The sequence below is a fragment of the Dryobates pubescens genome, chromosome 22 (assembly GCF_014839835.1).
Source record: "Dryobates pubescens isolate bDryPub1 chromosome 22, bDryPub1.pri, whole genome shotgun sequence".
Classification (NCBI taxonomy): Eukaryota; Metazoa; Chordata; class Aves; order Piciformes; family Picidae; genus Dryobates; species Dryobates pubescens.
In genome coordinates, this window is record NC_071633.1 from 2760294 (window position 1) to 2773212 (window position 12919).

General features: G+C 50.0%; 1 protein-coding gene across 1 annotated transcript in view; it reads right to left on the reverse strand.

The window, feature by feature from the left end:
- The window catches only part of CHID1 (chitinase domain containing 1), a 164263-nt gene that overhangs the window by 91405 nt on the left and 59939 nt on the right, over nucleotides 1-12919 (reverse strand). The window contains exons 9-10 of the mRNA XM_054171978.1: nucleotides 9880-9981; nucleotides 7985-8140 (exon numbers count right to left, since the gene is read on the reverse strand). Of these exons, the coding sequence (XP_054027953.1) occupies nucleotides 7985-8140; nucleotides 9880-9981 (258 nt within the window). The remainder of the gene's footprint in view (nucleotides 1-7984; nucleotides 8141-9879; nucleotides 9982-12919) is intronic.

A 12919-nucleotide genomic window follows, 5' to 3' on the forward strand; every position in this document is an offset into this window, starting at 1 on the left:
CTCTGGGCAGCCTGCTCCAGGCCTCTGGGACCCTCACAGTGCAGAAGTTCCTCCTCATGTTGAGGTGGAACCTCCTGTGCTGCAGTTTCCATCCATTGCTCCTTGTCCTGTCCCAGGGCACAAGTGAGCAGAGCCTGTCCCTATCCCTTCCTTCCTGACACCCAGCCCTCAGATATTTATAGGCATTGATCAGACCCCCTCTCAGCCTTCTCCTCTCCAGACTGAAAAGATGTTCAATCCTGCAGAGCTAACTGGCCCATTGCTTTATTAGTACCTCCCCAGTCACAGAGGCATTAAGGGTAGAAATCCAAGATGAAGTCCAACCATTAACCCAGCACTGCCAGGTCACCACTACACCATGCTCTTCAGTACCACATCTACACAGCTTTTTGAACCCCTTCAGGGATGGGGACTCCACCACTGCCCTGCACAGCTTAATCTCTCTTTCAGTGAAGAAATTACTCCTAATGTCCAACATAAACCTCCCCCAGCACAACCTGAGGCCATTTTCTCTCACCCTGTTGCTCATCACCTGGGAGAAGAGACCAAACCCCACCTCACCTCCAGGGATGGGGACTCCACAAGCACCCTGGGCATCCTGATCTAATCCCTGGCCACTCTTGCAGCAAAGAAATTTTTTGCTCATCTCCAACCTAACCCTCCCCTGGCACAATTTCAGGCCATTTCCTCTCCTTAAGTCCCCATCCCTGGAGGTGTTTAAGAGGGGACTGGACGTGGTACTTGGTGCCATGGTGTCGTCATGGGGCCTGAGGTGACAGGTTGGACCTGGTGATCTTCGAGGTCTCTTCCAACCTTGGGGATTCTGTGATTCTGTCACCTGAGACTAGGGAGAAGAGACCAACTCCCACCTCAGTGCAACCTCCTTGCAGAGAGTTGCAGAGAGCAGTCAGACCTCTCCTCAGCCCCCTTTTCTCCAGGTTCAACAATGCCAGCTTCTCAGCTGCTTCTCAGCAGGAGCTGTGCTCTGTCTTACACAAACCTGTGAGCAAAGTGGATTAACTGAGGAGACAGAACCCTGGCATGCAAGGGGAAGAATGGAAGTCCTGGGAGAGTTACAACATGGGCAGAACTGCTGTAAAAGCCTTGAAGCTTGAAGAGCAAAACCCCACTCCTTGCAGGCTTTTTTTGGTCCTTTCTGTAAGACAAAAATCCTGAGTCACAGTTGGGCCAAATCTCCTTAAATTGCTGCTAATAAAGAGACTGCTGTGGTAATGCAGAGGAAGCACACCTCTAACTGTTTCCATGTCCTTCTTTTTATTACCTGCTATTTGCAGAATGGCAGGCAGCCAATAAAACCCTCAGCAGAACTCTACCCCCCTCACACTGCTTGCAAGTCATCTTGTGTTCCATCTCTGCATAGCACAATCCATTGTCAAATTAGTTTCTCCCTTGCCTCACCCCACACTTTCCCCTCTCAGTCTTCTGAAGTGTTTAAAAATAAACATAAAGATCCCTCTTTGGATTCCTCTCCCTGCAAGGGGAGCACACAGAGCATTGTCTCCCAACAATGGAGTTCTTCACACCAGCTATTTGCAGCAGCCAGCCCTGGAACAAAAGGAGCTGGAATGCAGAATACATTCAGAAGTTATATACAGCCAGGTGGAACATCAGAGATGTATCTTCCCACCCCCCCTTTCAGCACTACACAGCACACAAAGAAAGGACAAAATGTCTTTGGCAAACGAAGCTTTGAAGGGATGTGCTCAGTAACCAAGGCTGAGGAGCTAAAGGTGAAAGAAGTACATTGGAATCAGAGAATAGGGTCGAATGGGACCTCAAAGCTCAGCCAGCTCCAAGTCCCTGCCATGGGCAGGGACACCTCCCACCAGCACAGGCTGCTCAAGGCCTCATCCAGCCTGGCCTTCAACACCCCCAGGCAGGAGGCAGCCACAGCCTCCCTGGGCAGCCTGTGCCAGAGTCTCCCCAGCCTCACTCTCAACAATTTCTTCCTCCTCTCCACTCTCAATCTACTCTCTCCCAGCTCAAAGCCATTGTCCCTCAGCCTGGCACTCCCAGCCCTTGGCCAGAGTCTCTCCCCAGCTCTCCTGGAGCCCTTCAGGCACTGCAAGGCTGCTCTGAGGTCTCCCTGGAGCCTTCTCTTCTCCAGGCTCAACAGTCCCAAGTCTCCCAGCCTGGCCTCACAGGGGAGGTTCTCCATCTCTCTGCTCATCTTGGTGGCCTCCTCTGGAGCCTCTCCAGCAGCTCCAGGTCCTCCTTGTGCTGGGGGCCCCAGAGCTGGAGGCAGTGCTGCAGGTGGGGGCTGAGCAGAGCAGAGCAGAGGGGCAGAATCCCCTCCCTGTGCTGCTGCTCTCCCTGCTCTGGCTGCAGCTCAGCACTCAGCTGGCTCTGGGCTGCCAGGGACCAGTGCTGGCTGCTGGGCAGTTTGTCACCACCTGACACCCCCAAGGCCTTCTCCTGCAGGCTGCTCTCAGCCACTCCTCACCCAGCCTGGAATTGTGCTTGGGAAGAAAGGAGCTTGTAGGATTGAGGGGCTTGCTGACCTGCTACAGCTCTCCAAAGGGACTCAAAAGGTAAAGATTTTGCAGAAATGCTGAACAATTTCTGCAGCTTCAGGGTACAGTGAAGAATTATTTACCCAAAACACAGACTTCTGAGGGGAAGAAGAAATCCTGTCAGGTTGAGGTATCAATAGAGGACCTGCTGGAACACACAGATCATTAGGGCAGCGAGTGAGCAGCAGCAGATGGCTCAGTTCTGACAGGATTTAACAGAGTGGTAAGTTTTAATGACTGCATTTTAGCACCTCAGACACCTGACTCCCGACAGCCAGAGGGCAGAAAACATTGCCAGGAGCACTAGAGGCGATTTGGGGAATCACAGGCACGGCACCTTGACTCCAGGCTTAGCATTTGACACCAATTAGGTCAGAACTAAACAGTCACAGGCACGAACCTTCCCCCCAGCCAAACATCGATGGTACTTGGCTGATTAAAGCCCCAGGATGTGCTGGGATCTCTGAAACTGACTTCATGTGTGAACAAGGAATACTTGTGACTGAGCTGCCAGACGAACACATCGTTACTGCAAACTGAGCTGTAGCTGGGGCTGCAGCAATGCCCAAGGAGAAATGAGATTGGGCTGCACAAAACCAAGTCCTTTTGTTTCCTTCAAGCCTCCTGTACACAGAAATAGACAATGCACAGCCACACAGCCATATGGCAATCCATGGAGTGTATGAAGGAAAAAGGGCATTCTATGGAAGGGTAACCAGGTACTTGTACCCCTAGATTACATTCTGCAATTAAAAGGTACTGCCAGGTAATGCTGCAGTGTTCCACCACCCTCACGGGGCAGAACTTGCTCCTAACATCCAATCCAAACCTGCTCTGCTCTAGTTTGAAGCCATTGCCTCTCATCCTGTCACTGCAGGCCTTTGCAAACAGTCTTTCCTCATCCTTCAGGTACTGGAAGGCTGCTCTCAGGTCTCCCCAGAGCCTCCTCTTTTCCAGGCTGAACACCCCCAGCTCCCTCAGACTGCCCTTGTGCTCCACCCCCCTGATCATTTCCATGGCCCTCCTCTGGACCCTCTCCATCAGGTCCATGTCCTTCCTATACTGAGGGCTCCAGAGCTGGATGCAGAACTCAGGTGAGGTCTCACCAGAGCAGGGCAAAGGGGCATCTCTCCATCTCTGGCCACGCTGCATTTGATGAAGCCCAGGCTGCCACCGGCCTCCTGGGCTGCAAGCTCACACTGCCTGCTCATGTCCAGCAGCACAGCACATGGAGGAGGCCTTAAAGGAGCCTTGACTCAATCCTTCAGCACTAGTCACAGGTCATGACTAACACCAGATTACAGTCACTGAGAAACTGGAAGCTCAGATTCACTAAGGAGCCAAGAGGAGAAAAACAACTCATCAGGCCATCCACTTCTGTACTGGACACAGCTTCTGAGCAGTCTTTTGATGTAGGATGGAGCAGCTAGAAAAATGAGGAGCAACAGGAGCAGCCTCAGCTGTGTCTTATTAGAGGAACAAAAAACCTGATGCAGCCAGAGTGGTGATAATGGAGTCAGAGGGAAGCTCATTTGGAAGGAGGAGAGAAGAGCATCTCTGAAGAAGCTGAGAGTCAACTGGATCTGACAGTGACAGTTTCCAAGGACTCACAGATGCCAGGAACTAGGACTTCCTTACAACAGAAAGTTGCTTTTACTCTAACAACCTCCTTTCTGTTTCAAGTAAGAAGCTGTGCCAAGTCTGAAGCTGGTTTATCTTGAGCCTACCTCACTATTATATTACTGCACATAACCTTTACATCAAAGACTAAGACAAAACTGTGCAGGCTCACACAGCTATTTCTGGAATAAGAAACTTAACCATTGACTGAGGTTTAATAGGGAAGGCAGCAAAAGGAAAAGTAATTTGTTTTATGCATAACTCAAAGTCTCCTGAAGCCTTTGTCCTGCTTCTGGTAGATATCTGGAAAAGTATAATAACCTGCTCTGGCAGTTCAGAACATCTTCTGGTGTCCTCAGCATAAGAGGGACACAGAGCTGCTGAAGCGAGTCCAGAGGAGGCCACAAAGATGATCCAAGGGCTGGAGAAGCTCTGCTGTGAGCACAGGCTGAGGGAGCTGGGTTTGGTTGGCATGGAGGAGAGGAGGCTCTGGGGAGACCTTAGAGCTGCCTTCCAATAGAATAGAATAGAACAGAATAGAATAGAATAGACCAGGTTGGAAGAGACCTTTGAGATCATCAAGTCCAACCTATCACCCAGCACCATCTGATCAACTAAACCATGGCTCCAAGTGCCACATCCAAGCCATTTGTGAACACCTCCAGGGATGGGGACTCCACCACCTCCCTGGGCAGCACATTCCCTGGCCAATTACTCTTTCTAGGAAGAACTTTCTCCTCACCTCCAGCCTAAACCTCCCCTGGCACAGCTTGAGACTGTGTCCTCTTGTTCTGGTGCTGTTGCCTGGGAGAAGAGACCAACCCCCACCTGGCTCCAACCTCCCTTCAGGGAGCTGGAGAGAGCAAGAAGGTCTCCCCTGAGCCTCCTCTTCTCCAGGCTAAGCAACCCCAGCTCCCTCAGCCTCTCCTCACAGGGCTGTGCTCCAGACCCCTCCCCAGCTTTCTTGCCCTTCTCTGGACACCTTCAAGCACCTCAACATCTTTCCTAACCTGAGGGGCCCAGAACTGAGGGGATCCTACAGGAAGGCTGCAGAGGGACTTTTCTTAGCAATAGGACAAGGAGGAATGGTTTTAAGCTGAGGGAGAAAAGTGTAAGATTGGATCTTAGGAAGAAGTTCTTCAGTATGAGGGTGGTGAGACTCTGGCACAGGCTGCCCAGGGAGGCTGTGGCTGCCTCCTGCCTGGGGGTGTTGAAGGCCAGGCTGGATGAGGCCTTGAGCAATCAGGCCTAGTTGAGAGGTGTCCTTGCCCATGGCAGAGGCGTTGCAGCAGGTGATCTCTGAGGTCCCTCTCAACCTAAGCCATTCAATGTTAACAGAATCAGTCTCTGTATAAAACAGCTTCCCCATACTGTGCACCTCTGCCCTGGATACCAGTAGGCAGAAGTGAGTCCTGCATGACTCTTGGCTAGGATATTGTCAGCATTCATTAAAAAGCAGCATGTCTTAACCTGTAATATGGTCCAGAAAAATGCAGGACAAGTCAAATGAGATGCTGCCCTAGTGTGCTGCAAGCTTTCAAGTGGAAACTTCATTGCAGAAGCTGCAGTTCAGAAACAAGCAAACTCCTTCTACTGTGGCCAGACAGTGCTGCACTCCTGCCTGCAAAAGGGACTCTTAAGTATCACAGTGAAGCTACATGAATTCTGCTGAGTGTGCAAAATGAGGCTTGGAAATTAGCAAAGCTTTGACTGGTGAATGGTTTTCCTGCCTAGCTCACTACAACTAAAGTTACAGAAGCCACTCTGATCTGCTCAGTGGGCACCTTTCACTGTAGACAATGCCTTTATTTCCCTCACCATGAGGTCGCTTCCCTCACCAGGTCGTTTTCTGTTATTCACAGCCAGATTCAGACACCCTTCAGCAGTGGGAGGAAACTGTGTCTGCAGCACTGCACCCCTGCCAGCAGCTGAGGAGCCCCAGGATGACAGCAGAGGCAAGTGTAATGATGACAAAGTGTTTGTGTAACTGAAGGCATGGACATCAACAATTCAGACCCTTCCCTTCTACAACCCACCTCTGACACTATTTCAATGCCTAACAAGTCATCTCTTACTATACTGATGGACATTCAACAAATCCAAGTGCCAGGGGCTGCACTTTTGTCACAACAACCCCAGGCAGAGCTACAGGCTGGGGTCAGAGTGGCTGAGAGCAGCCAGGCAGAGAGGGACCTGGGGGTTCTGGGTGACAGTAGGCTAAACATGAGCCAGCATTGTGCCCAGGGGGACAAGATAGCCAACGGCATCCTGGCCTGCATTAGGAATAGTGTGGCCAGCAGGAGCAGGGAGGTCATTGTGCCCTGTGCTCAGCACTGCTTAGGCCACACCTTGAGTCCTGTGTCCAGTTCTGGGCTCTCAGTTTAAGAAGGACATTAAGAGACTTGAAGGTGTCCAGAGAAGAGCAACAAAGCTGGGGAGAGGCCTTGAGCACAGCCCTGTGAGGAGAGGCTGAGGGAGCTGGGGTTGCTTAGCCTGCAGAAGAGGAGGCTCAGGGGAGACCTCATTGCTCTCTCCAGCTCCCTGAAGGGAGGTTGGAGCCAGGTGGGGGTTGGTCTCTTCTCCCAGGCAACCAGCACCAGAACAAGAGGACACAGTCTTAAGCTGTGCCAGGGGAGGTTTAGGCTGGAGGTGAGGAGAAAGTTCTTCCCAGAGAGAGTTGTTAGCCATTGGGATGTGCTGCCCAGGGAGGTGGTGGAGTCCCCATCCCTGGAGGTGTTCAAGAGGGGCTTGGATGTGGCACTTGGAGCCATGGTTTAGTCATGGGGTCTGTGGTGACAGGTTGGACTCAATGATCTTTGAGGTCTCTTCCAACCTTGGTGATTCTGTGATTCTGTGACATCAACAATTCAGACCCTTCCCTTCTACAACCCACCTCTGACACTGTTTCAATGCCTACCAAGTCATCTGTTACATCTGTGGTGACAGCTTGGACTCGATGACCGCAGAGGTCTCTTCCAACCTTAGTGATAGTGTGATACACTGAAGAACTCCGGGGTAGGAACTTAGTAGCTTCTGAAGGGGAGCAGAGTCATCTCTGGTGATTTAGATCTGTTTTCACTTGGGTCCATTTTGTGAATCAATAAGAAGCTTCTGAACAAACCTGATTTTCCTGCCAAATTCACACTGGTTTGCTTGCCTTCCTTCTCACCCCCCCAGGTTTGATGTACTTTGTTTCTACAAAGCTCACTGTTATTATAGGTGGTTATTACCCCAAACTAAAACAATCATTTTCCTCTGAGAATCAATATAAAGTCTCAGGCTGCCTTTGGAATGCTTCCCTTTATCTTGTTATAGATTTTTCCTTGGGTTTTTTTTTTCCTCTAGGTGAGCTTATTGCAGCATCTTCTACACAACAGAAACTTGGTGGCATATTGCTGTGTGAAACCAATATCAGATTTCAAATAACAGGTAACAACTTTAGCAGCTGAGAGAAGCAATCTTCAGGTCAACTGCAGGAACCCCTGAAAATGGTACAGAACATAAAAGAATGGTGCAGAACACTTGGACACAAAACATGGCCAACTGCAGGGACAAACACAGAGGGAGGAGAAAAACCACACAAATCAGGTTTCCATGGGAGTTCTGGCAGGGTAACTGTGCCATCTATCTGCACTTCAGGACAGGGAAGAGAAGTTACAGGTTTTACACTCTTGAGTGGTGAGCTACTATTTCATGTGCAGATTTAGCTGTCACTGTGGCCACTTCCCTGCCAGCAACACAGCCATCTTTCTAAAGTACAATGCCTGTGAAGGGCTGAGTTTGGGGAGAGTAAATCACCCAGAAGTACTTAATATCCTGAGAAGTCTTACCTGCTCCCAAGGATTGGCTCCCCAGAGGCTCCCAAGGCAGAATAGTCCATGCCATAGAAATTCAGCCCTAGAAGGATTTTACTCCTCCATTTTGCATCAGGATCCAGCACCTGAACACAGGCTCGCACCCAGGGCAGAGGGGAATTTGGACCAGGGCTGTGAAGTCAGAGAAGAAAACCAAACCAAATCAGTTTGTCAGAAAAAGCACACATTCAGCCTCAGCTTCCTCCTGCTGGCAAGTGCAACTGGGAAGAGCAAACTATGGCACACAAAGAGGAGGGAAGGGTTAACCTCCACCCCCATGAAGGTTAAATGCTCACTCTTCACTGTGTGAAAGCTCTGATGTGCAAAACTTGCTGGCCCCACTCTGGACTGTTGGATCCATTTCGAAGGTGAAGGGACACAAAACTTCTTAGAGTGGGTAAGGAAAGGTTTCCACCTTGCACAGCTTCTCTGTCACTGGGCCTGGCACAAGCCCTTGTAACAAGTCCCTCCCCAGCTTTCTGGTGGGCCCCTTTCAGGTACTGGAAGGCTCATTCACACAATGGGTGTGCAAGGTTCCCTCCTCCTCTCAGGTACAAAAGATTAGCTCCCAGTCAGGTCAAGGCAATGTGTCAGTGCCACTGAAAGCATAAAGATGTCTGTAACATACCAGACCCTCACTCCAAAAAGGAAACTGAGGTGCAGGAGCAGCTTCAGAGAAGGGCAATCAAGCTGGGGAAGGGTCTGGAGAACAGGGCTGGGGAGGAACAGCTGAGGGAGCTGGGGGTGTTCAGTCTGGAGAAGAGGAGGCTGAGGGAGACCTCATTGCTCTCTACAACTCCCTGAAAGGGGGTTGGAGTGAAGTAGGGGTGGTCTCTTCTTCCAAGTAACAAGCGATAGGACAAGTGGAAATGGCCTCAAGGTGCACCAGGGAAGGCTTAGGTTGGACATAAGGAAAAATCTTGTCCCCAGAAGGGCTGTCAAGCCTTGGAACAGACTCCACAGGGAGGTGGTTGAAGCCCCATCTCTGGAGGAGTTTAAAAGACACTGAGACACTGGAGCAAGACTGCTGAAGGAACCACTGAACCATTTTGGTTGGAAAAGCCCTTTAAGATCATCCAGTCCAACCATTCTCTGATGTGACTGAGACTGATCACCAAGTCCAACCATTAACCCTACTCTACAAGGTTCACCCCTAAACCATGTCCCCAAGCACCACATCCAAATGACCTTTAAAGACATCCAGGGTAGGTGACTCCACCACCTCCCTGGGCAGCACATTCCAGTCCCTGACCACTCTTGTCATGAAAAAAGTTTCCTACAGTCCAGTCTAACCCTGCCCTGTTGCAGGCTGAGGCCATTCCCTCTTGTTCTGTCTCTAATGACCTGTGAGAAGAGACCAGCACCAACCTCTCCACAACCTGCTTTCAGGTAGCTGTAGAGAGCAATGAGGTCACCCCTCAGACTCCTCTTTGTCACACTAACCATCCCCAGCTCCTTCAGTTGCTCTTCATCACAGTTGTTCCCCAGACCCTTCACAGCTTCCCTGCCCTCCTCTGCCCTGGCTCCAGCACCTCCACATCTCTGTTGTGTTAAGGTGCCCAAAACTGAACACTCAAGTTGTGGCCTCACCAGAGATGAGTACAAAGGGACAATCCCCTTCCTGCTCCTGCTGGACACAGCATTGCTGATCCCAGCCAGGATGCCTTTGGCCTTCTTGGCCACCTGGGCACACTGCTGGCTCCTGTTCAACTGCTTATTGATTAGAACCCCCAGATTCCTTTTAGTATCTGACAAGAGCTAGAACACACCCACTTAGCTGAAAGAATGAACTCATACTGCAGATTTACTGGGGACTGAACTGGGAACCAGTTCCTTCAGCAGTCTTGCTCCAGTATTCAGTGGAGTCTTACCGGTGTGGTGTTGAATAGTCGTAGGTCATGAGGCTGAAGCTGTCTATTGCTGAGGCCAACTGATCAAAATCCTTCTTGGTGAACATTCCTGGCTGGTTAGTCCTGTTAAGACAAAGCAAAACCTGAAAGGAGGTTGTAGACAGGTGAGGATTGGTCTCTTCTCCCAGGCAACCAGCACCAGAACAAGAGGACACAGTCTCAAGCTGTGCCAGGGCAGGTTTAGGTTGGATGTTAGGAAGTTCTTCCCACAAAGAGTAATTGGCCATTGGAATGTGCTGCCCAGGGAGGTGATGGAGTCAAAAAGGGATGTGGAGGTGTTCAGAAAGGGATTGGACATGGCACTTGAAGCCATGGTTTAGTAGTCATGAGGTCTTGGGTGACAGGTTGGACTTGATGATCTTTGAGGTCTTTTCCAACCTTATTGAATCTATGAAAACAAAGCCAAGAAGAGGTGACTTACTGCAGGAACTGCCCTATTCTCTCCTGTGGGTTTCATAGCATTTGATCAGGTAAGAAAGGCACAGGGAGAAGTTCCTCACAATGAGGGTGATAACACACTTGAACAGTCTGCCCAGGGATGTGGTCGATGTCCCATCCCTGGAGACATTCAAGATCAGACTTAATGTGGCAGCTGGCTGCAGGGGGGTTGGACAAGATGACCTTTGGGGGTCCCTTCCTACCCAATGCATCCTGTGAATCTGTGGAACAGCTTTCATTTTGAGATGGCAAAATAAAATACATTTAAAAAAGAAAAGGGCATTTCAGGGCCATTCTTCCCATAAAGGTTAAGGGAAAAACCCCAACCCACAGTGTAGTTCTACTCATGTTGTCAGTGGGAAGAGCAAGGCTTCCAGAGCATAGTGGCCAGGTAGGCATCTCCAGCATGGCTCCAGCAGCCAGCGCAGAGGCTGTGGACTAATCAAATTGCCTCAGGCAGCAACCAGCTGGATGCTGAAAGCTGTTCATAGATTCATACAATGGTTTGGGTTGGAAGGGACCTTCAAGATCACCCAGTCCAACCCCCCTGCCATGGGCCTTCCACCAGGTCCAGGTTCCTCAAGGCCTCATCCAACCTGGCCTTCAACACCTCCAGGTTGCCTCCCTGGGCAACCTGTGCCAGTGTCTCCCCACCCTCACTGCTGACAATTTCTTCCTCATCTCCAGTCTCAATCTCCTCTCTCCCAGCTCAAAGCCATTGGCCCTCATTTTGGCACTCCCAGCCCTTGCCCAAAGTCCCTCCCCAGCTCTCCTGGAGCCCCTTAGGATACTGGAAGGTTGCTCTTGGTTGCATGGTTTAGTTGATTAGGTGATGTTGGATGACAGGTTGGTCTCTTCCAACCTGGTCTATTCTATTCTATTCTATTCTATTCTATTCTATTCTATTCTATTCTATTCTATTCTATTCTATTCTATTCTATTCCATTCCATTCCATTCCATTCCATTCCATTCCATTCCATTCCATTCCATTCCATTCCATTCTCTTCGGTCTGTTTGGAGCCTTCTCTTCTCCAGGCTGAACAGCCCCAACTCTCTCAGCCTGTTCCCACAGGGGAGGTTCTGCAGCCCTCTGATCATCTTCTTTTTGACAAAACCTTTGATTGCTTGGCCTGTGAAACTGGGTTTGATTCTTCCAAAGCTAAGTTATCTGAGCCACACTCAAATAAGTGGATGGGTGCAGTGTTGATGGAAAACATAGAAACCAAAGATAATTGTTTTATTAACCTCCCAAGCCCCTGCTCGTTTCAGCTTGCATAGTGCTGAAGAAATCTTCTCTCACTGGTGGAGAGCACTTCAGTTTCTCTTTATTCCTTTCCCAAGCAGTCCTAGAAAGCAGCAGGCCAATAGAACTGTCTGCTTTTAGACAAAGATTATACAAACCTCTTGTCTTTAGACAAATCAATTTCTTCCTTCTTGTGGAGGAGGAAAAGAAATCCATTTCATGACCTTCTCTAGGCTCAAGCCTAGCTATGCCTTCTGCCTATTTTTGTAGGAAACATGAAGAGAGCTTTGATTTCCCCTGTTTTTGTTTATTCTTGATTTACAAACCCACCCTTGGGTTAATATCTACCTTTGTTTCATGGCTGAGTGAGTGGATTTTTGACAGCTTTAGACTCAGACTCCTGACTTCCTTCAATCATTCCACCCAGAGAAAATAAATGCCCATGAGTTGCCTGACATGTGTTTCACTGAACCCATTTCAAAGAGAATTCCTAACATCAAGCTGGCAGCACACAGCACAGTGGGGAATGTGAGGCTGCCTTTACCACACTGCAAAGATGAGACACAGCTCAAAAGGAGAAGCTGCTGTCAGGAGAATCAGCTCTGAAGCACAGAATCATAGAATGCCCTGGGTTGGGCAAGACCCAAGAGATCATCTGCTCCAACCTTCCCACCATGGGCAGGAACACCTCTCAACTAGACTTTGTTGCTCAAAGCCTCATCCAACCTGGCCTTGAACATCCCCAAGGAGGAGGCATCCACAGCCTCCCTGGGCAGCCTGTTCCAGAATCTCACCACCCTCGTACTGAAGAACTTCTTCCTAAGCTCCAGGCTAACCCTGCTCTGCCTCAGCTTCAAACCATGCCCCCTTGTTTCTAGACACCCTGAGGAGCAGTCCCTCTGCAGCCTTCCCATAGAATCCTTTCAAGTATTGGAAGGCAGCTCTAACACCCCCTGGAATCCTCTTTTCTTCAGGCTAAACAACTCTGAAGCAGGGTAAGATGAGACAGACAGGTAGAGAAGTAGAATGGGGTTCTGCATAGCCTGGGAGAGCAGGGCTGATAGGGGAACATCTTAATGAGAAACAAAAGAAGGCTCCCAGGTGACCTCATTGTGGCCTTCCAGGATCTGAAGGGGGCTCCAAGAAGGCTGGGGAGGGACTGCTCAGGATCTCAGGCAGTGATAGGACTAGGGGGGATGGAATGAAGCTGGAGGTGGGGAGATTCAGGCTGGAGGGGAGGAGGAAGTTCTTCCCCATGAGAGTGGTGAAGCCCTGGAATGGGTTGTCCAGGGTGGTGGTTGGGACCCCGTCCCTGGAGG